The 26,497-nt window shown below is 43.8% G+C and overlaps 1 protein-coding gene across 2 annotated transcripts in view; it reads left to right on the top strand.

The window, feature by feature from the left end:
• Positions 1 to 26,497, top strand: part of KANSL1L (KAT8 regulatory NSL complex subunit 1 like) — a 92,658-nt gene that overhangs the window by 31,615 nt on the left and 34,546 nt on the right. For both annotated transcript variants that reach the window (XM_029910488.1, XM_029910487.1), the window contains exons 3-5: positions 112 to 309; positions 5,107 to 5,228; positions 18,793 to 18,997. In XM_029910488.1, the coding sequence (XP_029766348.1) occupies positions 112 to 309; positions 5,107 to 5,228; positions 18,793 to 18,997 (525 nt within the window). The remainder of the gene's footprint in view (positions 1 to 111; positions 310 to 5,106; positions 5,229 to 18,792; positions 18,998 to 26,497) is intronic.

Raw genomic sequence — 26,497 nt, 5'->3', positions numbered from 1 at the left:
CAAAGAGTTGCTGTGGGCTTAAGAGGTATGTTCCAGGTTGACTGCCACTTGAAAATGATTTAGGAAGGTTAATTTGTTGTCCACCAACTGTTTTCAATTGCTGTTGTCTAGGGGATGGTGATCTTAGAAGAATTCCCACTTCCAAAAGACATTTTGAAGAAGCAAACACAATTGACAAACCCAGAAGCTTTATTAAACACCACGGGGAATTCTCAAGCTAACCTTGAGAGACAGGATTCTTTGCCGGAACACGATTTTGAAATGTCACCAAGCAGCCCTACTTTACTTCTACGAAACATAGAAAAACAGGTAAAGTAAAATAAGAACTGAGTGTCAAATGGAGCCAAGTGACCTATTACAGAATTAGGGCAAGCTACGTGGTATTTATTCACAGAACCGTAAAGATATTTCACATTCCTAACAGTGGTTGCTGATGAATTTAAGATCTTAAATAAATAAATTGGTCACTAGGTTTACAAATTAACTTTTCATTACTAAAGTGTCTATAATTCTGTTTTGATTTAATCAAAGTGGCCATTTTTTGCTTTAGAGAAATAAACATCAGGTTTCTGCACAACAACTCTAACAGTTTCCCATGTAACTTCTTGTCCTTAACAATTTAGTTTAGTGCATTTGTGCTACTGTTTCTCATTTCACAAAATTGTAGTCCTGTAAATGAGTGCAACTTTTCTGTGAAAGTATGTTACATTTAAAAAAAAAACACCCCACCTTTGTTCACCTTCTCTCCCTAACAAATATAGGGCCAATTCTGTGAAAAGTTACATCTCTGTAACCCCACTAACTTCTGTGGCATAGGCATTGCTGAGAACAGAATTTTGATGCATAGTGTCCCAAATATTAATTTCCAAGTTGGATTCTAGGAAATATGGTGTAGACGCTAGAAGGTTTTCCTTTCCCTACAAAGTGTGCAATTAAAGATATAAGGGGAACATGTTGGTGAACCAACTATAGGAAACTTGTTAGGATAATGTGGAGTAAAACTTGCCTTTTTATTATGTCAAACAAAGAAAATATAAGATTGATCATACATTTAGATACATCACTGGGAAATCTAGTAATCTAGTAAACTTTTTAAAAGTCAGATTAAAAGTACTTTCAGGTACTACACCTGTTCCATACTGCCCCTGCAAAGTTTTTGTGACTTTATGATAACATTTTCCTATTTTTAAAATGTTTCCTCTCCTGTTTACTGTGAAAGAGGAAACAATAAAACACAAAGTAAACTGGAGGGTATGTTTTAGAATGTCCCCTCTTAACCTGCTTACTTGGAGCATTCAACATGCAGTTCTTTGCAAAATATCTTTAAAGCAATTAAGGTTAAAGTAACATTTGAGGTTTTTTGAGGTGCCGAAAGACAGCTTTAAAAGTGTGCTATCATCTGAAAAATTTCTGAAATTATGGTCTTCCTTATTTATTGACTTGCAAATTCCGTGTTATATTTGCTCACATTATAAATAAAAAGATAGTTTATCTAACTGCCAGCTCTGCAAATCAACCTACATTCGGAGACAAGCTTGTGGTTTTTTTTCTTTCACATATCACCAGCAATAAATCTGCTATAGGTCAGGGTGGGCAAACTTTTTGGCCCAAGGGCCACATCAGGGTTGCGAAGTGGTATGGAGGGCCGGGTAAGGAAGGCTGTGCCTCCCTAAACAGCTTGGCCCCTGCCCCCTATCTGCCCCCTCCCACTTCCCACCTCCTGACTGCCCCCCTCAGAACTCCCGACCCATCCAACCCCCCCTGCTCCTTGTTCCCTAACCACTCCCTCCCGGGACCCCCTGCCCTTAACCGCCCCCCCAGGACCCTACCCCCTATCCAACCGCCCTGCTCCCAGTCCCTGACTGCCCCCCGACCCCTATCCACATCCCCGCCCCCGACAGGCCCCCCGGGAATCCCACCTGCTATCCAACCCCCCCCGTCCCCTGACTGCCCCCTCCTGTGACCCCCCCAACCACCTCCTGGGACCCCGCCCCTTATGCAACCTCCCCCATCCCCTGACTGCCCCCTCCCGGGACCCCGTGCCCCTAACCGCGCCCCCGGGACCCTACCGCTTATCCAGCCGCCCTGCTCCCAGTTCCCTGACTGCCCACCTGACCCCTCTCCACATCCCCGCCCCCGACAGGCTCCCCGGGACTCCCACCCACTATCCAATCCCCCCTCCGTGTCCACTGACCGCCCCCTCCTGTGACCCCCCCCTCAACCGCCTCCCGGGACCCCGCACCCTCTCCCGGGACCCCCTGCCCCTAACCGCCCCCCTGGGACCCCACCCCCTATCCAACGCCCTCCCCCCAGCCCCTTTCGAAATGTGGCCCTACGAACATGGGCGGAGGAGTAAGGAGGAACAGTGGCAGCTGCGCAGCCGGAGAGAAGTGGCGATTTCCCCTTTAAAGCGCCGCTTCTCTTTGGCCGGCTGTGCGGCCGCCCGGTACTCTTCCGGCTGCGTTCGCCATGCTCCTGCCACCTGCACCTCCCGCCTGCTCCCCCGAGGCTGTGGGTGAGCCTCCCTTCCTGCCCTCCCCGCGGGGGGTGCGCCTGTGCTGAGCTGCCCGGCAGCGCAGTGAGCTGAGGCTACAGGGCAGGGGAAGTAGCAGGGGAGGGGCCGGGAGGCTAGCCTCCACGGCTGGGAGTTCAGGGGCCAGGCAGGACGGTCCCGCGGGCCGGATGTGGCCCGTGGGCCATACTTTGCCCACCTCTGCTGTAGGTCAAACTATGGCCTCAGTTATACCTGTGTAACTTCACTGTCCAAAAGGATACCTTCGTTTAAGCAAAATCCTCTTCTTATTTGTGAACTGAAAAAAACTGTTACGAATTGGTGAGACACCATAAGCCTGGAACCTTTTAATAATGCCTTTTTGCCATCACTTTTCAGAACAGAATCACTTTGAAATCATGGTTATTTTCCCTCATACTTTGAAACATCTGCAGCTATTCTCATCCTTTTGTGTTCATTTGACTTCAGTATCAGTGCTGTATTCAGTCTGTTAAATTTTTTTGGCATCTTGTTTGGTTTGGTTTGTTTCAGACTTTATAACTGACTTGCTATTTCTCTGCTTGAAGATTTTATTCACATACGTAAAACCTTTGTTATCACAACACTTTAACATTAATTCACAGAAGAGGCATGACTAAAAATGAAATGGAAAGTGTTTTCTCTCATATATGTTAGTCCTTGAAAGTACACCTCTACCCCGATATAACGCGACCCGATATAACACGAATTTGGATGTAACGCAGTAAAGCAGCACTCCAGGGGGGCAGGGCTGCACGCTCTGGCGGATCAAAGCAAGTTCGATATAGCGCAGTTTCACCTATAATGCGGTAAGATTTTTTGGCTCCCGAGGACAGCGTTCTATCGGGGTAGAGGTGTACAAATAAAGGTTTCATGAGAAGAAGTCTTAAGAATGTTTGCTTTAAATAATCTTACTTTTGGAATAGTGAATCCTAGTAAATAAAAAAGTTAGGCATGTGTCTGCTATTTCAATCTACTATGATAAAGCTCTGTCCTTGTCTCCCTGGGTCCCACACTTCCTGGCGGATTTCGCTAGCCTCAGAGGCTCACTGTGACCCTCCACGTAGCCCTTCTCTCCGTAGGGGCAAGGGTCACAGCTTACTGAGCCATTTTCATCATAAGCCAGCAAGGGAGGTGAGGAGAAGCTACTCTCCCTTGCACAGTCTCTGTTGTCCTCCAGTCTCAGTGATTAATTTGGGAGGGAGCCCGGGGCTGCCCTCTACTCTGGGCTCTAGCCCAGGGATCCTAATAGTATCAGCTATGGTAGCTGACCTTTTGGAAACAGGACGCATACAATTCCCTGGGCCACTTCCCCACAGTAGCCCCCACTTCCTCAATATCTACTTCACCCTTCCCTCAGGGCCTCCTTCCTTGTGCCTGATATGGTTTGTACTGCTCCGTTTCTCCCACAGTGCGGCTTCCTCCTACAGCTCCTGACACGTGCGCCCACCTGGCTAACTGGGAGGCTTATAACTAGTTTCAGCCAGCTCCTGATTGGCTTCAGGTGTCCCAATCAACTTAGCTGTCTTCCCTGCCTTCTCGAAAGATCTTAATTGGCCCCAGGTGTCTTAATTGACCTGGAGCAGCTGCCATTTGCTTATCCTGGTAACAGGGATTTGTTTAGCCTGTGGCTAATATCTCTGTCTCCCACTACTTACTAGAGCCATCTGGCCTTGCCCCGTCACAATACATAATTTATATTAGCAAAATCAAATTATTTAGTACTAAGTCAGTTTCACCTAAATAAGCTAGTGAGTAAATTTGAAGTCAGAGTAACCATTAAGGTTTGACATTCAAAGACACTGTGAAATGTTATCTGGACTCTGTCCACAATTCATCACTTCATAAGAAGGAATTCTTAGTCTTAAAGAATTAACTGCATCTATGTTTCACGCAATTCTTGAAGTCAAAATTTTTTATATGGGGTCTTGCAGTGTAGTTTTGAACATGCCGTTAAGTAAGAATAAAGGTATGGATTTATATCCCTTCTAGCATCCTTTTGTTTCCATTAGCTCTGACTGTACCTAAACTGGTCATTCTTATACCTCGTCTCAACCAAAGTGAGCAACTAAGAGGATTCTTTAAATGACCAAACTATTTTGTTTTATCAACCAACAGAACATACGATAAAAAGTAGGAAGCCAGATTTTTTTTCTCTTGAGTCAATCTTGAAGCCCAGTTCAGAAGTCATGAACTGCAGCTGTATCGTCAGGTGCAAAGTTTCTTCTACCATTATTAATCATAATTATCATTATGTAAGTTAAAATGTGTTCTGCAGGTTACTTAAAGGTTCAAGTTTAAGGTTTTTTTTCTTAAATATATTGCTCTAAAAATATCTAAACTGTGTCCTTGGCAGTGGTTCAACAAGAGTCTAACAAACATAATGTATTGGTTTTTAAAGTTCAAAATATGACTTGTGAAATAACAAGCATAACATTTTTGATATGTACAGAGATTTTGTGTTTACTTGTTCATCATGGAGAAAACTAGATCAAGAATACTAAATGGGGGTTGAGGGGACACATTTTAGATTGATGCTTGGTGTGAATGAAAAGTTCGGCTACTGTGTTTTTCAGAGTGCTCAGCTGAGTGAAATCATCAATAATCTAATTGCTCCACTCAATCTGTCCCCCACGTCCTCTCCTCTCTCTTCCAAGTCCTGTAAGCAGAAACAACTGGTCAATGGCATATCTCTCAGGTAGGTGACTGTGTGGTGTAATTTTTGTTTCTTGAGAACAGGCTAGTACTGTAACCTCAGCAGTTTTTTTGTAATGTTAAGTCAGTCGAAACTAGTAATTTTACAGTTATAAATATAAAAAGGAGAGAACTTTTGCTTCTGAACTTAATTAAAGGTAGCAGCTTTGCTTTTGACATTAAAATATTTTATCAGTTTTGTTCCTGAGGTTGCCATAAATTCCACAGACTATTACACACATGTGAAATCTTCATATGACAAACACAGCTGTGAAGTGGGGTGAAAATAACACAGTAGGTAAGATCATTCATCATTGCAGACTTAAAATTGTATTTATTGTGCCAGAATGAATTCTTCTGACGACAATGATGTACCGTATATACTCGTTCATAAGCCGAATATTTTTGGTAAAAAAGTGACTCGTCAAAGAGCGGGGTTCGGCTTATAAATGGGTCTGCACCAAAATTTGATGATTTTTAAACTCTATGGCAGGGATCGGCAACCTTTGGCACGTGGCTCGCCAGAGTAAGCACCCTGGCGGGCCGGGCCAGTTTGTTTACCTGCCGCGTCCACAGGTCTGGCCGATTGCGGCTCCCACTGGGCACGGTTCGCCGCTCCAGGCCAATGGGGGCTGCGGGAAGCGGCGCAGGCCGAGGGATGACCTGGCCGCCGCTTCCTGCCGCCCACATTGGCCTGGAGCGGCGAACCGTACCCAGTGGGAGCCGCAATTGGCCGGACCTGTGGACGCGGCAGGTAAACAAACCGTCCCGGCCCGCCAGGGTACTTACCCTGGCAAGCCGCGTGCCAAAGGTTGCCGATCCCTGCTCTATGGAATCATTGAATTGAATATCTAATACATTGTCGTTTTGTTTACGTGGAGCGTCTGCAGGCATGGAGCCCCTCAGCTCCCTGTGGCCACAGTTCGCTGTTCCCAGCCACAGGGAGCTGAGGGGCTCCGTGCCTGCAGACGCTCCAGGTAAACAAAACGTCCCGACCCCCCAGCGGCTTATCCTGACAGGCTGGGAGCCAACATTTTCCAACCCCTGAAATATAGGGTTGGCTTATGAAAGGGTCATACAGTTTTTGCTATTTTTACTTATCCATCTTGGGGGGTTGGCTTATAAACGAATGGGCTAATGAACAAGTATATATGGTAATTGATTAGACTTTGGAGTATGTTGTCTGAGAATAGTCCTGTTTTATGTGATGACTTTCCTTTTTTAACAATGAAAACACTTCTTTAATAAGAAAAAATATTAAGATATCATAATTATATATTGCAAACATTCAGTGATTGAGTTATCTTTTTGATAATTTACTTTCCTGCATGATTATAGCATATTACTTTGTGGAAATGAATAGCAGAAAAATGTTTGTCAAGATGCCATTTTGCACTTGTTTACAAATTGCATCTTTCAAGATGCAAGATCTTACAAATTGCATCTAAAATACTGTACTAATAAACATTAGCTTCAGAACAAAATTGAGGTAAGTACTATCCTTATTTTACAAAAAAATGTAAGCACAGAGGGTGTGTGATCTTGAGAGATTAGAAGTCTGCTTTTGCAGAGCTGCTGAGTACCCACAACTGCTGTTGATATCTGTGGGAGAAGAGAATACTTGCCATCTGTGGAAAATCAGGCCCCTTATGACTCCCCTAAAGTCACAGAGTGTGTTTATGGCAAAGTTTGGAGCAGAAGAGAAGTCTCCAGACTCCTTGTCCTGTGCCTTAACCATAATATTGTGATTTCAGAAGTTATCTTTGATTTGTTTAACCAAATTTATTTCTAGAAATATTTTCGGAACTTTTTAGAATGAGATCTGTCAAATTTTAAACTATACTTGCGGGGGAGGGAGGAGAAATTCCTTGCCTTCTGCTGTACGCTACTCTTCTAGTATAGTCTTGCTGTCATGTCTTAGCCCAAAAGATGTAAACTTGGGGGGAGGAGGTGGGGGAGCACTGTTATGTACTTGCTATAGGGTTTATAGGTTTTTGATTGTTTGCAAGTAATGTAAGAAATTTTCAACATGTTTAACTGAGGTTTGAAATAGAAAGTGGAAAAGGGAAATATTGTGGAGGGTGATACATAGCAGAAGGGGGAATTCGGTTTATTTGTGCTGTCTGATTTTTAGTAGAACTATGTTATGGGGTTCGTGTTTTTTGTATTTGTTGGAGGCACATAGTGTTCATACACGTGTCTCTTGTTTTATCAATCTAAATAAATGAATCACTGACAGTAGATTTGGAGTATTTTTCAAAAGAGTGAGTCCTTTTTTCACCACCTTCCAACTGTGTGTAATAGCTGTCATCCGTGGGGCGTGGAGGCAGGCATTGTTTTCTGGAGAAGCATTTACTGCTTGTCAGAGGAAGAGGGTAGAATGAGAGGGCTGCAAAGCAGTGAAATACTACTGGTAGAGAGCAGTCCATACAAACTAAATTGAACACATTAAAAAGCAAACATTGGAGCTTCTGAATTCCTGTCTCTTACCCAAGCCACTTGTGTTGGTCGGATTGACTTTTAATTCACAGAGGGCAAAATGTTCTGCTCTGAACCAAGACTTTCGCCAGTGCACAGAATGGTAGCACAGAGTGGTAACCCCTGTGAGCTCCCTTGGCTGCAGGAGGGTTTGGTTGGTAGGTCCACCTAGGGTGTGTCTACATTGCAGCTGGAAGCGAGCCGCCCAGCCCAGGTAGACAGACTCACTCTAGTAGTGTGGCCCAGGCTGGAGCTCCAGCCTGTCTACCTGGGCTGGAAGGATCACTCCCCGCTGCAATGTAGATATACCCCTAACGTTTGATTCAGTGGCCCCACCCCCCTCCATCCCCCCCATTATGGTGCATAGGCAACATTTGCAGAATGGCGGGGGTTGCAAACCCTCTATATAGGCTCCCTGTATCCTTCCTTCCCATTAGAACAAAAACTTACTGTTTAACTATGGACAAAGCCATCTGTGTTTGAAGAGAGGGTAAGATTTGCCCTGTGAGTTGTACCCAGCTCATTAACATTAAAGAGGTAACCTTGCTGAGGAAAACTTGCATGAGAATGAGCCTTGCTTTTGTTGTATTCCAACTTTGCTTAATGCAGCTCCCGACATCATATCCTTTTGCCAGCAGGTGGAAAGAGTAAACAAAGAGAAATTCATTGTAACCTCCCCCTGTAAATGAAGTTGTGAGGACTGAGCGCACACACTCTTGACAGATCCCCACTGTTGGGAGCAGGCATCTTAACTCCTCTTTGTCTAGAAAACAACGACAGTTGGGCTTGCACATGTGAGATGCACCCCTCCATGGATCCAAACTGGGAAAAATGTATATAAAGGATCTAGTCTCCAACTGCTCTCAGTTCTTTTTCCTGGGACTAAGCATTGGAGTCTCTGCATGGTTATTCATCCTGACTGCACTGCAGACAACCTGTTTTTCTAAATGCTTCTATTTAGTTGATAGGTTATAGTTAAACAACATTTAAAATTGATTAGTAGGTTGGTGCTTGGCTTAAGACAGCTAGGTCCGTGTCAGTCATTGCACAATTCCAGATTGGTGTTTGTCCGTGTGATGTGCAGTTCTGATCTGGATATCATCCATTTCTTGTTCTAGAATAGTCATTGTCCATTCTGTTACTTCTTGTTTTGTGGTGTCCTACAATATTTTGATGCAGATGGTGAACATCATGAGAAAATGTCTAGATGGACCAGCACACCAAATGCCTTCAGAGCTTGAGGGGGGGAAATCTAAAGAACAGGCACCGTGATCTGAGCCTTCATCAGATCTGAAGCATAGGAAGAAGTCAGATGACTTTTTATCTGCCAACAGACCCTCCTCAATCTTTCTCTCTTCCACCCTTAAGAAATCACAACATGGATCTGGGCAGTTGTCCAGTGCAAACTGATCCTTCACTTAGTCACTTCTCCAAGGCTGCTTGCCTTTGGCTGATGACTCCAGAGGGTTTTCACTCCCATTATTTTCTAATCTCAAATTAAACGGGTGAGTCTTCAAACTTTATTATAATGGAGAGCCCAGATCAAAATCAGGTGGAAATTCAGGTTTTGTATGGTTAAGCTGGCCGTTGTTACTCCTATAAATTGTCAAGATTGATTCTAAGCTCTTGACAGAAATATGTTCTGATACATTTCAGTCAGGGCTAGACATAGGAAGTACCTTGGATTCTGGGTAGACACACAATCCTTGTGCTTCAGTGTGGTCCTCAAGTCTTCACCAAATGCATCATGGTGATTGTGGCCCATCTAAGATGCCTAGGGATACGGGTAACCACAAATCTCTTGTTTGTCAAGGCCCAGTCTCCTCGGTGAGTTTCTTCCTAAAAACATAAGAATGGCAATACTGGATCAGACCAATGGTCTGCCTAGCCCAGTATCCTGTTTTCTGACAGTGGTCAATGCCAGATACTTCAGAGAGATTGAACAGAACAGAGACATGGGACACCCAGAGCATGGGGTTGCATCCCTGACCATCTTGGCTAATAGCCATTGATGGACCTATTCTCCATTAACTTATCTAATTCTTTTTTTAACCCAGTTATACTTTTGGCCTTCACAGCATCCCCTGGCAATGAGTTCCACAAGTTGACTCTGTGTTGTGCGAAGTAGTACTTCCTTATGTTTTGTTTTAAACCTGCTGCCTGTTAACTTCATTGGGTGACCCCTGGTTCTTGTGTTATACAAAGGGGTAAGTAACACTTACTTATTGACTTTCTCCACACAATTCATGATTTTATAGACCTCTGTCATATCTCCCCTCAGTCATCTCTTTTCCAAGCTGAATAGTCCTAGTCTTTTTTAATCTCTCTTCATATGGAAGCTGTTCCATATCCCTAATCATTTTTGTTCCCCTTCTCTGTACTTTTTTCTAATTCTTTTTTAAGATGAGGTGACCAGAACTGAACACAGTATTCAAGGTGTTGGCGTACAGTGGGTTTATATAGTGGCATTATGATATTCCTGTCTTATTATCTATCCCTTTCCTAATGGTGCCTAGCATTGTTAGTTTTTTTGGCTGCTGCTGCATATTGAGCAGATGTTTTAATCTGCTATCCATAGTGACTCCAAGCTCTCTTTCTTGAGTGGTAATACAAGCAAAGGCACAAAGCACCATTTTTTAACCCCGGAACCAAGGGCATAGACTCCCAATGAAGTTGGGGTGGGCCCCAAGTAGGGCGAGGGGAACTAACTACACTAATGCTAATAACTAACTTTACAAGAAAAACAAAGAGAAATGATGAACTGTACAGGAACGGATGAGAACACTCTTGTAGACAAACTACGAGCACGGAGGCCAATGCAGTGGTAAGAGGGAACCAAAGGGGCGCAACCCCGCACGTCCTCATATAACCTTGCCTGGAGCACGAGGTGACGTACTACACACATGCAGGTTAATGGACACTGCTGCAGAAATCTTCCAGAGCATGGCGCACATGCGCACCCATGTTTGGAATACATATAGGGACTATCACTCGAAGAACAGCTAATATAGACTCCTTCGTTTTGTATGTATAGTTGAGATTATGTTTTCCAACGTGCATTACTTTACACTTATTAACATTGAATTTCATCTGCCTTTTTGTTGCCCAGTCACTCAGTTTTGTGAGATCCCTTGTAATTCGTAGCAGTCTGCTTTGGACTTAACTATCTTGAGTAATTTTGTATCATCTGCAAACTTTGCCACCGCACTGTTTTTTCCCCTTTTTCCAGATCATTTATTAGATGTGTTGAACAGCATTGGTCCCAATATAGATTCTTGGGGGACCCGGCTGTTTAATTCTCTCCATTGTGAAAACTGAGCATTTATTCCTACTGTTTTGTTTCCTCTCTTTAACCAGTTACTGATCCATGAGAGGACCTTCCCTCTTATCCCATGACTCCTTACTTTGCTTAAGAGCCTATAGTGAGGGACCTTGTCAAACACTTTTTGAAAGTCCAAGTACATTATATCTACTGGAACACCCTTATCCACATGTTTGTTGACCCCCCTCAAGGAATTCTAATGGCACTGAAGTAATTGCCAGGATCACCTCTGGAGCCTTCTTTAAAAATTGGTGTCACATTAGCCATCTGTTGTTTGTCTGGAACAGAGGCTGATTTAAGTGATAGGTTACATACCAGTTCTGCCATTTCATATTTGAGTTCCTTCAGAACTCTTGGGTGAAAACTGTCTGGTCCTGGTGACTTACTACTGCTAAATTTAATTCCAAAACCTTCTCTATCAACACCTGAATCTGGGACAGTTCTCTGGATTTGTCACCTAAAAAGAATGGCTCCGGTGTGGGAATCTCCCTCGCATCCTCTGCAGTAAAGACCAATGCAAAAGAATTCATTTAGTTCCTCCACAATGGCCTTTTCTTCCCTGAATGCTCCTTTAGCACCTCGACCGTCCAGTGGCCGCACTGATTTGTTTGGCAGGCTTCCTGCTTCTGATGTTCTTACATTTGTTTTTGCTGTTTTAATTTTTTTGTCTTTTGCTAGCTGGTCTTCTAATTCTTTTTTGGCCTTTTTATCCTTTGACACTTGACTTCCCAGAATTTATGCTCTGTTCTATTTTTCTAAGTAGGATTTGACTTGCAATTTTTAAAAGATATCTTTTTGTCTCTAACTACCTTTTTTATTTTTTTTTTATTTTTTTAAACTCTGTTTAGCCATGGTGGCATTTTTTTGGCCCTCCTGGGGGTTTGTTATATATAATAAAATAAATACACACACACACTTTTAGTTCTTTTAGTTTGCATGCATTTCAGGCTTGTGATTGTTCCTTTTAATTTCCGTTTAACTGGCCTCCTGATTTTTGTGTAGTTCCCCTTTTTGAAGTTAAATGCTACTATGTTGGGTTTCTTTTACTCTCCCCTCATCTCCCGAGGATGTTAAATTTAATTACGTTATGGTCACTATTACTGAGCAGTTCAGCTGTATTAACCTCTTGGACCAGATCCTGTAGTCCACTTAGGACTAAATCAAGAATCGCTTCTCCTTGTTGGGAGAATTCCCAATTCATTTGGCATAGAACTTTTCCTTCACTAAGACATAGAGACTAACTTTCATAGGAGCAGCTGTCAACTCTATAGTGTTGGCTGCTTTCCTACCAGGAGAGAGACATTCAAAAATACATAGCTTCAACAAAGGCATGAAAATAACCTTTTGAGTCTTCTGGGCTTATGGCCTCCTGCACATACGTGAATCTGTTTCTCTTACTGAGAATGTGGGCTCTGCAATTCTGGCTAAGCATCAGTTTCAGAACAGGAAAAGGCAATCTGCTAGCACTGCTGAGAGTGCCATAGCAAATTCAAGAATTCCCCATCTGGTGGTGGTTAACTTCCAATATCCTCTTGTAGAGTCTCATTTTGACAGCCATCTGAATTTCCATTTGTAAGAATGGATGCCTCAAACCTGGGTTGGGGAGTCCATCTGGGCGACTTTGTCAGGGAAACCAGACTCTGTATTGGAGCCCCGAACAGTACTACTGGTGCTGAGACCTTTACTTTCTTGTACCAAGAATTTGTGAGAAAGCATAGCCACAGGTGTTACTTCAGTGGATTTGGGGAGACGGGTTCTCACAACAAATTTTTTGGTGGCTGCTCTGACCATTTTTCCTAAAATATTTAATTAAATTTAGAAAAAAGAAATAAATATGGCTGTAGACATGTCCAAATCATTGTAATTTATTTATAGAGTTTTTTTGAATACTCAATAAAAATAATGTACAGTTGTCTCTATTCTTTATTTTTGGTGACCATATTTCCCTATGCTGAATACGGGACACCTGGTAAAATTACACATATTCAAGTGAGTTTAACAGCAATCAATCAGAACTATGCAATATAACCGTTCAAATTAACATCAAGTTGACTGAGCCCCTGTTATAAAGAAATACTGTGTAGTTGGATTCTTGTTATTTACTGTCTTATCTATAAGGCTTTAGGGTTCACACAGGCAAAGATCACATGTGCACACACATACGCTCCTGTATACCTCTCTCACACGGGGGAACGGGGGGGGGGGGAACCAACCGACCCAACACTCCCTGTCTGGCGCTCTCTGCCATCCAGGCCTGGCTGGGCCCCCGGGACAGACCTGCCTCTCCTGGTACCGCGTCATCCCAGGGCAACATGTGGGGGGGCCACACAGGGTCACATGGCCCCCCTCCCTAGATTTCTGTCAGGGTTCACACCAGAATGTGGCCAGCAGCAGCCTTTCGGCACTCTTCAGGAAGGCAGGGACAGAAGCTGCTTCCAGCCATGGGGCGGGGGTGAGGAGAGGGATGACCTGGAACCGTGTCTTTACAGAACTCATCTCTTCCCCCTCCCCTGTGGCTGGAAGCAGCTTGTCCCTTCCTGCCCGCACACTGTCGAAAGGCAGGTAACACCTCCACCACTTGTCCCCCAACTACAGTGCAGGCAAGAAGGGTTAAGCCCTAAGGACACATTGTGCACCAGGGACCGCAGGGGCTTCAGCGAACCTGGCCAGAGAGGTGGCTCGGCAGGGGAGGGTGCCAGGGGGACAGAGTAGGGGCTCAGCAGAAGAGGGTGTGAAGACCCTGCCTGGGGCGCTACTGTGGAGCCTGCAGAGTCGGGGTGGGAACAGGCTGGAAATTGCTTCCACCACTCCCAGCCCCCGCCACTCCAGAGCTTAGCTGAGGGGCAGAGAGGCTTCCCCATGCCACTCTGTGGGGGGCTTTGGCACATGCCGGAGAGTCTTGGGTTTTCGGGGAAGAAAGGAGCCTGCCAGCCAGGCTGTTGGTGAGCTGAGTGTTCCGACCAGGGGCTGGTTCTCTGTACAGAGCTGGGAGCGGGACGTGCCCCACCGGGGGGGGATATGGAGGAGCTGGGGGGGGGACGGACGGGTGATGGTGAAGGGGCAAAGCAGGGAGAGGACAGCGAGAGGGGGAGCATGTTAAAGGGCCTATGGGAGGGCAGCAGAGGCGACATGTAACCGGCCACTGCGTGGCGCCTGTCCGCGCACACCAGCCATTGCAGTTCGCAGCCAGTGCGGTCCGGAAACGGGACGGGGGCGGGCTCTTGCTGGCCGAGAGCCGGCACGTAGTGGGGGCTGCACTGATGGACAAGCAGGGGCAGTGACTGGCCCTGTTGGCTGCAGCTTTGCCTTGCATACCCACCCCCATCGTCGGTCACTGGAGCTCGCCACTCACTGCTGGTGGGTGGGTGGCTTGCAAAAAGGGATCCGGCCGGCAGCAGGACCCGTCAGTATTGACAGTTCGCCCGTTTTTAAGAAAAAGTCAGGACACCTGCAGGAGGGCTGAAATACGGGACCGTCCCTCTAAAAACAGGACGTCTGGTCACCCAATCTTTATTGGACTTAAACAGAACAGAAACACAAATAAGGTGCTTTGCACATTCTTGTCTTTTTTGTTGTTTCTTGTGCTTTTTTGGTTGCCTGTCTTTTTTTTCTTTTTTCTTTTTAAAGATGTGCTAGCTAGTAAGTCTGCTGCTGTGAAAAGTGATACTTGTATGTTTAATGTCATTTTTCACAGCAGACTTATAAAGCTGGGGCAAGCCTGGGGACAGATTAGGCCATGGATGGGGAGGTGGTTAGGGAGGCAGCAAGGGCAATGGGGGAAATGGATGAGGGGCTGGGGGATGCAGGGGGGGCGGGGCAGTGGGGTGTAAGCCTGGGACCAGAGTCCACCGCTGTGCAGCTGGGGGCCGGGGCCAGGGCCCAAGCCCACCACTGGGGGATGGAGCCTGCTGCTGCATGGCCGAGGTCCGGGGCTGGAGGAGGCAGCGGGCGTCAGGAGCGATGCAGAATGGTGGTGGTAAGTCCACGGCCAGAGCCTGGGTCTGGAGCCCACCACTGCACTGCTGGGAATCAAGGCTAGATCCCAAACCCCCATGGCCAGGGGGCGGAACCTGCCGCCATATGGCCAAAGCCCAGGACCAGAGGTAGCAGCGGCAGCTGGGATTAGGGAGGCAGAATTTGCAAGGAGCTGGGGTTGGCAACAGGGCTTCTTACTGAGTCATTGACTGTGCTGCCCAGTTCCCAAGTCCCAGCCCATCTTCCCTGTTTCTTGGACCTCTCCTCCTACTCCTTACTCATTTCCACAATTAGTTCTGTTTTTATTAATGATACTATTAATAACAATAAAAGAGAAAAAAGAAACAGAAACTGTTAAAAATAAAGTACAATGTGTAAGACCTTCACTGTGGAGTGGAGTTTGGGACTTGGAGAAATGGGAAGGGGTCCATAGAACGAGGCTGCTGGTTTAGGCTCTGGGACCAGACAACCAGGCTTAGCAGGAAGGCTGGATACCATGGGCCTCTGCCACCCATCTCAGCTGTGTAGTATGACTCTGTAGCTCCTCCCGTTAATGCCTACTTTGTCTGTCCATATACTCTCAACCTTTAAACTCTGATAATTATCAATAATAGAAAATGTCACCCTTTTTAAATGACATGGGAAATGGGAGTCAGGGAACATCAAGAGGAGACCTTAAGGGGAGGAATGGAAGAGAAGAGCTTGTGACCATGAACATGGAGAAGGAGCAAGAGTCCACAGGGCAAGGAGACTTCAAGGGTTGGTGAGGTATGGAAGTGAACATGGGATAGTGTGTAGTAGGGGATATAATAATCTAGGAGGTAGAGATATGGGCTACAGGAGATAAGCAGGATCCCAGAAATCGGCCACCTCTGTCCAGGAAACTGGACGTTAGTCATGTCATGAGAGATCAGACTGTATAAAGTAGTGACATTTTTATGTGTAGAAAAACTATTTTAAATAAATTTGTATAGGCTTTAAAAGAAGTTTTTGTCTTCACAAGTGTGTGCGTTTGGACTTTTGCAAATAATGTGACTTTGCAGATGGAGGGAAACAGTAATTTAAAAAAAGAGAAATCAATTTTTAAAATAACTTTCTAATTTTTTGTTAATATGTGGCGCATGGTGTACAGAATACATGATAGTGTTGGGTGGTATAAAGATTTTATTAGCACTTGGTGTCGTCTACTTAACCCATTGACTTAATCACTGATGAATAAAGTGGTCATTGTGACTCATGCCAAAAAATACTCTTCATACCATACCAAGTCATGTATGTGTAATATAGTATACATTTTTATATTACAATCATTTTATAATATATATAAAATGAAATGTGTTGTAGGCAGACAGTCCTATTTTGTAGGGCCCCGGTTTGCAGCTTAGAGCTAGTTGTCAGAAAAGATTGATTGTTGGTGTTGTAATGAGCTCATTTCTATTGTTTTATTGCCTGTTATCACTTAACAGTTGTATAAGCAATCTGTGATTTGTGGATTTTATCAAACAAGATGATAAAAAATAACAGGAGTTGGTGCAGACAGATTACCTATTATGAAATCAGGGCGTGAATATCTCATCTGCTGACATTTCTCAGGCAATTCAGTGTTTTGTTGTTTGTGGTCTTTGATGTCGTAAAATTAACACGCACTTGAATGCTTTTTGTAGTGAGCCTTTAACTTTGCAGGCAGATGTTGCTACAGCAACAAAATAAAGCAGGATACTATAAAAGTTAAATGCACTCTTATTGATTCATTCCCACCCAAGTGGAGGGTATTTTGGATTCTTATATTGCATTGAAATTGGTCTGATGAGGCAAACCAGCTCTAATTTAGTAACACAAATTTAGCTGCTTTTAGTCATATCTGCTATCGTATATGGGTGCTTGTACTATTTTTGGCTTTTTATTACTTTCTCACAGTATCGTTTTTGTTCCTTTTTAAAATACTGCATGCTAATGAGTGTTGGTTCATAAGCAGCATGCATGTGGTTCAAGTTTAGTGAGATGTTTACACTTGGAGAAATCCACATGTGATAGAGGTTAGGTGTTACAACTTGACCCAGTACCTCTCTGAACTGATGCTACCCTGTTGTGAGGGGACTTAATTGCTGGGTCCCATGTGCTTCAAAACCAACTGGGTCTGGGCAGAGTCTAACAACTCTTTCTAGCTCTCTGTCTGTAAGGCACATTCCCAGGCTTAGATCTTGTGCCTGGCCTTTCCTTGGGGGATGGGACTCTGCAGTCCAGCTACCCGACCCCCTGAAACCAGTGCTTCAGAGCCCCCCACTTACACATGCTGCTCCTAGGCTGAGGGCTCGCTGGGCTTCTGTTTTAACCCAGGCAGTACCTGGTAACAAAGCAAGGAATATAGGTTTAGCAGTGGAATTTCTTATCCAGAGTGACTATTCTTAAAAGCTCTTGAGTAACAGATCTTCGAAAACAACAAAGCCTGGCAATGCACCCTATCCTGGTCTGATCTGGCCTCATCTGGGACTGGGAGTCCAGGGTTTGTCTGTGTTCAGACTGGGTGGAGTCCCTCTCGTTCTCTGTCTGTCTCTCTCTCTCCTGTAAATGCTCCTCAGAATAGAATAGCATTTCTGTCTCCTTACCATGTGCTGTATTGCAGCAGTTCTCAAACTGTGGGTTGGGACCCCAAAATTGGTCACGACCCTGTTTTAATGGGGTCACCAGGGGTGGTGTTAGACTTGCTGGGTCCCAGGGCCAAAGCCCAAGCCCCACCGCCTGGGGCTGAAGCCAAAGCCCAAGGGCTTCAGCCCTGGGTGACGGGACTCAGGTTTGGCCCGCCTCACCTGGGGCAGTGGGGCTGAGGCTTCGGCCCCCCCTCCTGGGTTGTGTAGTAGTTTTCATTGTCAGAACAGGGGTTGCGATGCAATGAAGTTTGAGAACCCCTGGCTCTATTGGAAGACTCCAGCCTCCCTCCCCTAGTCATGCTCATGCCCCTGTGTAGAAAAACCATTGTTCATTTGAGGGTGGGAGACAGCAGTTGAGACACAATCCAATCCAGTGGCTCCAGATTGCTGATAGCTTCTCAGCATAGTCCTTCAATAAGATGTCAAATACCTTTCCTGGGCTGGGCTGCTGTATAGAATGCAATTCCTTGGGCTTGTCTGAGGCAAGATTAGACATGTGTTGAACACTCAATACAAAATAGAGTTTATAATCTTGATACAAATGTGTCACACTAGGCTGATATCTTTTATTCTGAATGAGCCTTGGTTTATAGTATTTTTTTTCTATTTAGTTACATTTGCCAAATAATTTAAATTAATTTAAGTATCCTAATGCTACTGATCCTTCCGTTACTTATGCCAGTCTAATTCCATTTACTTCAAAGGAATTTGGATAAATAGGGAAATGTCATGAATTGAGGTATAGAGTTCTCAGCTTTAAGGGTAAAATGCATAACTGAGTTGGTGTAGTTACTCTAAAAGCAAGTATTATAATTCCAGGAACTTTATGTACTCTCAACCTTAACTCAGTTTTAGCATAGGTTTTGTCTGGGAATAGAAAAGAAAATGTGAACAAAATAAATAAGAATTCTTCAGTGTCACAAAAGGAATTTCTAATGTTAATAAACCAATGACAAACTTCTTATGCCACCAGTTGTGATTTCTTGAAGTAGTATGTTAAAACACAAGTGTTAATTGTGGGCGCCTCTAGAATTATGGGGCTAATACTCTTGAGTATGTAAATCTACTAGTTGTGAGAGGTTGCCTTTATATATTGAGCATTCTTGACCTTTTTGACTGATTTCAGTGTTTTCATGGCATTTCAGAGCTTCAGACAACAAAGAGGAAATGTCATCTTCTAGTAGCCAGTTGCTTGATCATCAACACATCAAAAAAAGAAGAAAAGACAGGACAAGGCTGAGATCTCCATCTGTAACTATCATGAGCACATCTGCCCGAACAAGGCCACTTCAGAGTTTCCAGAAGAGGAAACTATACAGAATGAGCAGTGCATGTTACTGGAGTCAACAGGTAGAGCTGTCTCCTCTCCTTTAGAAGACAAAAGCAAAGATTCCAGCTGGCAGTGTCTGCATGTGTCAGTCTGCTATAATGGTATATTACATGCTGCTGTTTTGATTGTTCAGTACATTCAGACAGCGTGCAGTACATGTGACAGGAGTTTAGCTGTGTCAGCAGGAGTTCACAGTTAAGGAGTTGAATTTAAAAATTGCTCAGAATCCTGCTTTATCAAATTCATGCATTTGTTTTACAGTTACCTTTAAATTCATTTTACAGTCGGGGGTGGGGTGATTTAATGATTTTTTTAAGGAGACTTTACTGCTGAGAAAACAAGCTACAACATAAATCTGCTAGCTGTTTGCTTTTAGAGCATTTGTTTAACTAAAGAAAGTTTACACAGCTGGTAGTGCATTATTGTGTGGGAAATTAAACTGCTATATCTTAATCTTGTTTCCGTTTTTGCCATTCCCAACCAGCTCTGCTCGCTTCTTCATAGCATTAGTAGTGCCTTAAAACTGTCTGTTATAAATTAAGATTTTGTCCATTACAAAGAAACTGAATTGAATTAAATGCTTAATGTGGAAAAATCTATTTTAGACTGCTACTTGTGTAAGACAAATGCTGTTTGTAGGCATGTCCACTATACCAAGAATACACTGAGATTCCAAATGTTATGAATACTGAGTGAGTTTGCCACTTGCTCCTAAAGGGCTGAATTACCTGCTGTTTTCCAAATTAGTTGTAAGGTCGTTATTAAAGCAGCATTAATCCCAAGGGATTTTGATGCTTTGCACGACCTTCCTATACCTTTTGGAAACTGTATTGTAGTGGTGCTTTTGCATCACAATAACACAGCCTGTTAGCGTTTCCATTCTAAAGTTGGATTGGCATTATAGGCGAGCAGGGCATTAGTGAACTAGGATTTTGGAAGGTACAATTTTGCTTTCCCACTAGTTTTTTGTGTGTACATATGTTTATACTAACTTGAAATTTGTTTTGATTTTTAATTGATTCCAGTAGTATGTCATCTTTAATCCCACAAATCAAATCTAATGAGAGCCTCTGAAAATAGGAAATACAATGGATATGTGAAAATTATAGCGGCAGTACTCACAACCCCTTAGGGGAAAGCATAATAAACGCTGTGGGTGAAATCTTGACCTCATTGAAGTCAATGGCAAAGTTCCCTTTGATATCCGCGAGCCAGGATTTGACCATATGAATAGATAAGCAAGATTTTTGAATCTGAATATGATCAGATATTCACAGACAGTGTGGTTAGGCCATTGCCAATAAGAAGCAAGATTTCAAGTTTATTATACGGTATATTCTCCTTAGATTAAGAAAAAGATCTCCACCTCTCTGCAGCAAAAAGGGCCAGATTTACAAAGGCATTTAGTAGAACTGGTGAGAAATTCTCTGGCAGAATATTTTTCCATAGGAGAATGCTGACTCATTGAAATAAAAATGTTTTGCGGAGGTGGCTTGATTTTAACAAAAGTCTGATGGAAAGTAGGCAGGTTTCTCTCTGAAACCTTTCTGGTTTCCTACCAGCTTGCTCATTCAGCTTCTTGGCAGCCTGGTTTTCCAGACTTCCTGCAGTTTGGCAGCCCGCCTGGAGGATCGCTTGGAACTGAGAGTCTGCAAGCTCTGGGAGCTCTAGCTCGTAAGCTACCATGCCTCTCAGCTTCTCTGTGGTTCAGCTGGCATGCTGGCATTGAGAAAGACTTCTACATTCCCAGCTTCTCTGCAGCTTGCCTGGTGGGCTGCTGCAGAACTGCCTCCAGGCTCCTGTCTCCCCTTCAGCCCATTGGGCACTTTGAGCTTGGGAGCCAGCATTCTAAGACTCCTCGCTCAGCTGGGACTCCCAGGATCCGCGGCTCTGGTGCAACCAGTCAGGTGGACTGCCGTGAAGTCAGGGATCTAAGGGCTTTTCCAAATAGGAACAAAACTAAATTTTGAAATATCAAAATCCTCCATGAAATCAAATGACCTTCCTCTGCATATATCTAGAGTTTAAGCCTAATGATCCCAAGATCGGTGCCTAGTGGGATTTTCGTAAGTGCCATTTGTACCTTTAGGTACCTAAATACCTTTGAAAATGTGGCCCAAAGTCACTACAGTTCTGACCAAAGAGGGGAAAAACCCATAGAAAACAGTAATACAAGTAGGTGTGTGTGAACAGAGAAGTAGAGACCTAACGCTTCAGCTGCAGGTCACTACTGCAGGACCAGAGCATGGGCCCACTAGGGGGTGGAAGACAAATGTGACTCTACCTCACCTTTTCTCTTTCTTGGATTGTGGGACTGGTTGGGGATGAAGATGGTCCTGGTTGCATGTTAGTCTGTCAGACTAGGATTTAAAGGTGTGGTGTTAGGAGTTAGCTACCATCTTCTACAGATCTAGCATAGACTTCAACAGGTGCTACATACTAAGACAGTTGAGTAAAAGACCCTCCGCCACCCCCCCCCACCCCCATCCCTGCCACCCTTGGCTTTAACTTAGCCAGTTCATTATGTGTTAAAGGCAGTATGCCTTGTCTACTGGGATTTTTCAAATATGTTATTTAGCGCATTACATAACACCTTAAATCTTAATCTGGACAAGCCCAGATTGACCACTGTAGTTTGCACCTGATTGTAATGGCTCCCTAGGAACCATTATGCTGGTGAGGATTGATGGAATGCCATGTGCTTTGGCAGTCCCCCCACCCCCTGTGCAAGAAACCACCTATACCTACCTATACATCTATAGGGAGGGGCCAAGAGCTGGCTGTGCAGGCTTTACACCAGCTGAAGGTTTCCCTCGCCTCCTAGGAATCCTTGTGTACTCATTTAGGATGGCTTTAAGGTTCCTTTATGTCACTTCTGCAGCCCAAAGGGACCTTAACATGGGCCAGAATCTGGCCACTTCTGGATCTCTGGATTCAGTTCCTAGTCGCCTTTTCAAAGTCCAGTTTTTAGATTAATTTAAATTTTAGCAGTGGGCTTTTATAGATGGAAAAATGATTTGTTCATTTCTGAATCTTTTGCTTGGATGGTGTTCGCTTAGTGTTTTGCAAAGGAGGTGCCTAGAGTCTGGGTAGCCCAAGCAGTTGATAATAGGATACGGAGATAGGATCCAAGTCCCAGGGGACAGGTGTCATTATCACTATTGCACTAACTGGAAATCTTAGTAGAGGAACCAAGGGTTACATGTGCCCAGAAGACTGCACTGAACTTTTGCATCTAGAGCAGTTCTCTCTAACTTGTGGAGAAAAAATAAATAAAAAAAAGATGTAGTGCTCCTGTGCTGTCAATCTAGGGCCTTTCACAAACGTCAAATTTATTTAAAATGTTAAAAATTAAGGAGAAAGAAAGAAAACGCTAGGCACATAATGCCTCTGTTGGAAAGGAGGGGAAAGAAATCTTGCCAAGGAAATAAGTGACAAAATCAGACTGGGCATTTTAAACATGTTCTGACAACTTAAATTAAATAGATATCAAGTCCTTGAATTAAGAGTTGTCATCAGTGTATCACTTCCTTCAAGAAATCTTATTCTTTCCGTGGCCTAGCAGCCTTTCGGTCACTTTCTCTTCGTCTTAGTCGCTACGGTTGGTTACCCGGCCATTGATGAGATTGTTCAGCTTGAAATAGAAAAGCAGAGTATCAGTCCAGGCTGATTGTTAGATTAGGCAGAATTTCTAAGGATGAGGCTGCAAAATGGGCACTGGCCCTTGAGATTGACAGTTATCTTGTCAGAGAATGCAACTATCAGTTTGTCAATAGAGAGCTCAGCAAATTTGCTTGATCTCGGACAGAGAAAGATAGATTTCACTTTAAAGGGATATATGAAGTTTCATGCTGGATTCTTAATTCAACTTAATAATGTGATACGGGGCTCTCTAGCAAGAAATGACCATATCCTCTTTATTTTGGGTACTTATATGGCCTCTGTTACCATAGTATCTGAGCACCTCACAATCTTTAATGTATTCAGCCTGACAACATCCCTGTGAGGTAGGGAAGTACTGTCTCTCTCATTTTACAGATGGGGGACTGAGGTACACAGAGATTAAGTGATTTGCCAGAGATCACAAAAGTCTGTGAAGGTTCAGGGAACCGAACCTGGGTCCCAAGCTAGCACCCTAACCACTGGCCTGTCTTCCTCCTGAGAAGTAAAACAGCGTTTCCTCCCTTTTTCTCCTTCCAGTTTTTTACTGGCTCATTTTAATAACCTTCTCCAGGATGCCATTGCCCCAGAATGGTGGTGGATGAGGTAATGCAGTGGCGTAGTTTGACTGAGACAATTTAAAGGTGACTACATTGTCTGAAGTATCCTTCTAGCTAGATTTGAGATTGTCTTTTCAGATAACTAATTACAGTAGATTCCACCTATTAGCAACCTTTTGGTTCCCAGCAAAAAAGTTACTATTATCTGAGAGCTGCCAATAAGCAAAAGGCATATTTGTGGGGCTGGAGCCAGGGAAGAAAGCGCTGGGACATGTCCCACAAACCTTCCTGCGGTTGGTGCTTGGCACATCCCAGGGTTAACCTTCCCGTGTGGCCACAGCTAGGGAAGGAAGTGCTGGGATGCGCCGAACCCGGGTCCCTGGTGTCAGGGCAGGGCGTAGCCTGAAGCACGCAGGGAGAAGTACTGTGCGGCTCCGTGGGCCCGCAGTACCTCGCTCCTCATGGGAAGCCCCAGCATCCAGGCTGCAGCTCCCTCCTTGTTGCTGCTCTGCCCGTAGCCTCCCCTTCCAACCTCATCTTCCAGACCACAGCACCGGGACTTGGGCAGAAGCTCCCCTGTTGGGCAGGGATGTGGGTGCCACACCCACCTGTGTGGGCAGCAGGTCCCAGGCCACTTGCAGGTTTGCGGGGCTGTAGATAGAAGGAAGCACTGGGATGTGCTGAGCACTGGCTGCAGGCAGGTTTGCGGGGCTGCAGCCAAGAAAGGCAGTGCTTCCTTCAGGGCTGCAGCTCTGTAAACCTGCTTGTGGCTGGGGCCTATCTTCCAAAACGTTGCTAAGTGGCATGTCTGTTGCCAGTAGCCGAATCCAATTAACATTAAAGTCAATGGGACAGGATTGGTTCCTAGCAAAATGTTGCTGTGAAGCAAAGTTGTTAATACTGGGATTGCTGCTTAATAGCATCCACTATATCTGACTTCCTAAATTGAGGGGATCAAGTAACTCTGGTATAATAGTTTGAACAGGGTTGCTTTATTTTGTGGTCATAGGCAATTTTATGCACCCCTTCATATTGCTCCCATATGCTTGGAATCGCTTTCAGTTTCCCTTTTGTCAAATGCTGCCTCTTGCCCTTCCCATCCCTCCACGGTCTTTTAGGAAGCTATTTTTAGTTAATGTCTCCATTACTAAAGTTCATACCGTCTTATTCCTGATCTCTTGTCCCATTTGTCAGTTGGATTGTAAGGCCTTTGGGAGAAGGCTCATGTGTGTCGTGCACTGTAGATTTACAGAGCTATAAAATACTCATGATCGTTCGCAGATTCTTGTGTCCCAGAATCTCTTTGGGCTTATTCTAACTCAGTGTCTCTACACTGGCCCCTGTTTTGCCAATTTCATCTTTGCAGAAAATAGCTCCTTTTGTATACTCCTCCTCTGCTAGACTCTGTTATCATTTGTTATTATTTAACATTTATATTGTGGTAGCACAATAAATGACACAACTTGGTCGGGTCCCTTTGTGTAGGTAGGTACTGTGCAAACATAGTCAATGACAATCCCTGCCACAAAAATCTGTACAATTTGAAAGATGAGGCATAACAGACGGGTGAGGCTATTGGAGGTTGGGGGAGAAGGGATAACAAATATAACAGGACAGGGGTCATCTGGCTCTATTATAACCATTTGCTGACTACTAGTATCCTCAGAAGCCTGTTCATCCCTTTGGGCCAGGCTTTGCCTGTTCGGCATGACTGAGTACAACTACTGACCTGTAGGTGAGAAGAATGGTCTCTCTTGCTCTGCAATCCGTTTTTCTCTTGATTCTCTCTTGACTCTTCTCTGATTCCAGACCCTAACAAATACCAGTTTTCTGAGCATTTGTTAGACACTGAAGCAAGATAGGGTTTGTCTCTGGAAGAGTATTCATTCTGTTTTTATTTAATTGTTCAAAAGACCTTACAGTATTAGAAAATTAGGCCATTTCTTGACCTCAAGAGTCAGCAAACCATCTTTCAAAATAGAAGCTATGATTGTAATGCATTTGTGCAGTTCATCAAGATGATTTTTGAACAATCATTGAACTGTAGGATCCAGGCTAGTATGTTTTAGTACATCAGAGACACAGGAAGTACAGTAGAACCTCAGAGTTATGAACTGACCGGTCAACCAGACACCTCATTTGGAACTGGAAGTACACAATCAGGCAGCGAAGCAACAGAAACAAACAAAACAAAAAAAACCCTGTATAGTACAGTACTTTATTAAATGTAAACTACTAAAAAAAAGAGGAAAGTTTAAAAAAAAAAATTGACAAGGGTAAGGAAACTGTTTCTGTGCTTGTTTCATTTAAATTAAGATGGCTAAAAGCAGCATTTTTTTTCCTGCATAGTAAAGTTTCAAAGCTGTATTAAGTCAGTGTTCAGGTGCAAACTTTTGAAAGAACAACCATAATGTTTTGTTCAGAGTTATGAACAACCTCCATGCCCGAGGTGTTCGTAACTCTGAAATGCTGCTGTTTGGTTTGTTAGTTTGGAAGCTCAAGAGCGCCTGAATTCCAACTGTGACTTTGCCACTCATTTGCTTTGACAATTGGCAAGTTATAAACTATCTGTGTGTGTGTGTGTGTGTATCTATATCTATATATAAATATATATAAAACAGTTTTCAAGTACATAAAAGGTTGTTACAAGGAGGAGGGAGAAAAATTATTGTTGTTAACCTCTGAGGATAGGACAAGAAGCAATGGGCTTAAATTGCAGCAAGGGCAGTTTAGGTTGGACATTAGGAAAAACTTCCTAACGGTCAGAGTGGTTAAGCACTGGAATAAATTGCCTAGGGAGGTTGTGGAATCTCCTTCGGGGATTTTTAAGAGCAGGCTGGACAAACACCTGTCAGGGATGGTCTAGATAATAGTTAGTTCTGCCTTGAGTGCAGGGGACTGGACTAGATGACCTCTCGAGGTCCCTTCCAGTCCTATGATTCTATGTTTCTACATCCACTGAATGGTGATAATAACTTACCTTGCCCACAGTGGTGTTGAGAGCTACAAAAATGTTTAACAGTTATGAGGAGACTGGAGTTATGGAATTGTGGAGAGTGGACAAGAGAGTGGTTTCAACCAGGGAGCTGTTTGTATTGTTTGGTATTATTTTAATTTTTTTAAATGATAAATACAATTTAAAAAGCCAATCTGGTAATAGGAAAAAGTTTAAATGTAAATATATTTCCAATTATATGCAAAAGCAGAATTAAAAATAACCCCTGGAAACTATCAGAGGCTTGAATTTTTTTATATATTTTTTAAACTAGGCAGAGGTAGAAATTTTAATTAAACAACACA

The sequence above is a fragment of the Terrapene carolina genome, unplaced genomic scaffold (assembly GCF_002925995.2).
Source record: "Terrapene carolina triunguis isolate 2854851 unplaced genomic scaffold, T_m_triunguis-2.0 Scaffold62, whole genome shotgun sequence".
Classification (NCBI taxonomy): Eukaryota; Metazoa; Chordata; order Testudines; family Emydidae; genus Terrapene; species Terrapene triunguis.
This window is presented reverse-complemented; position numbering and strand designations above follow the sequence as displayed.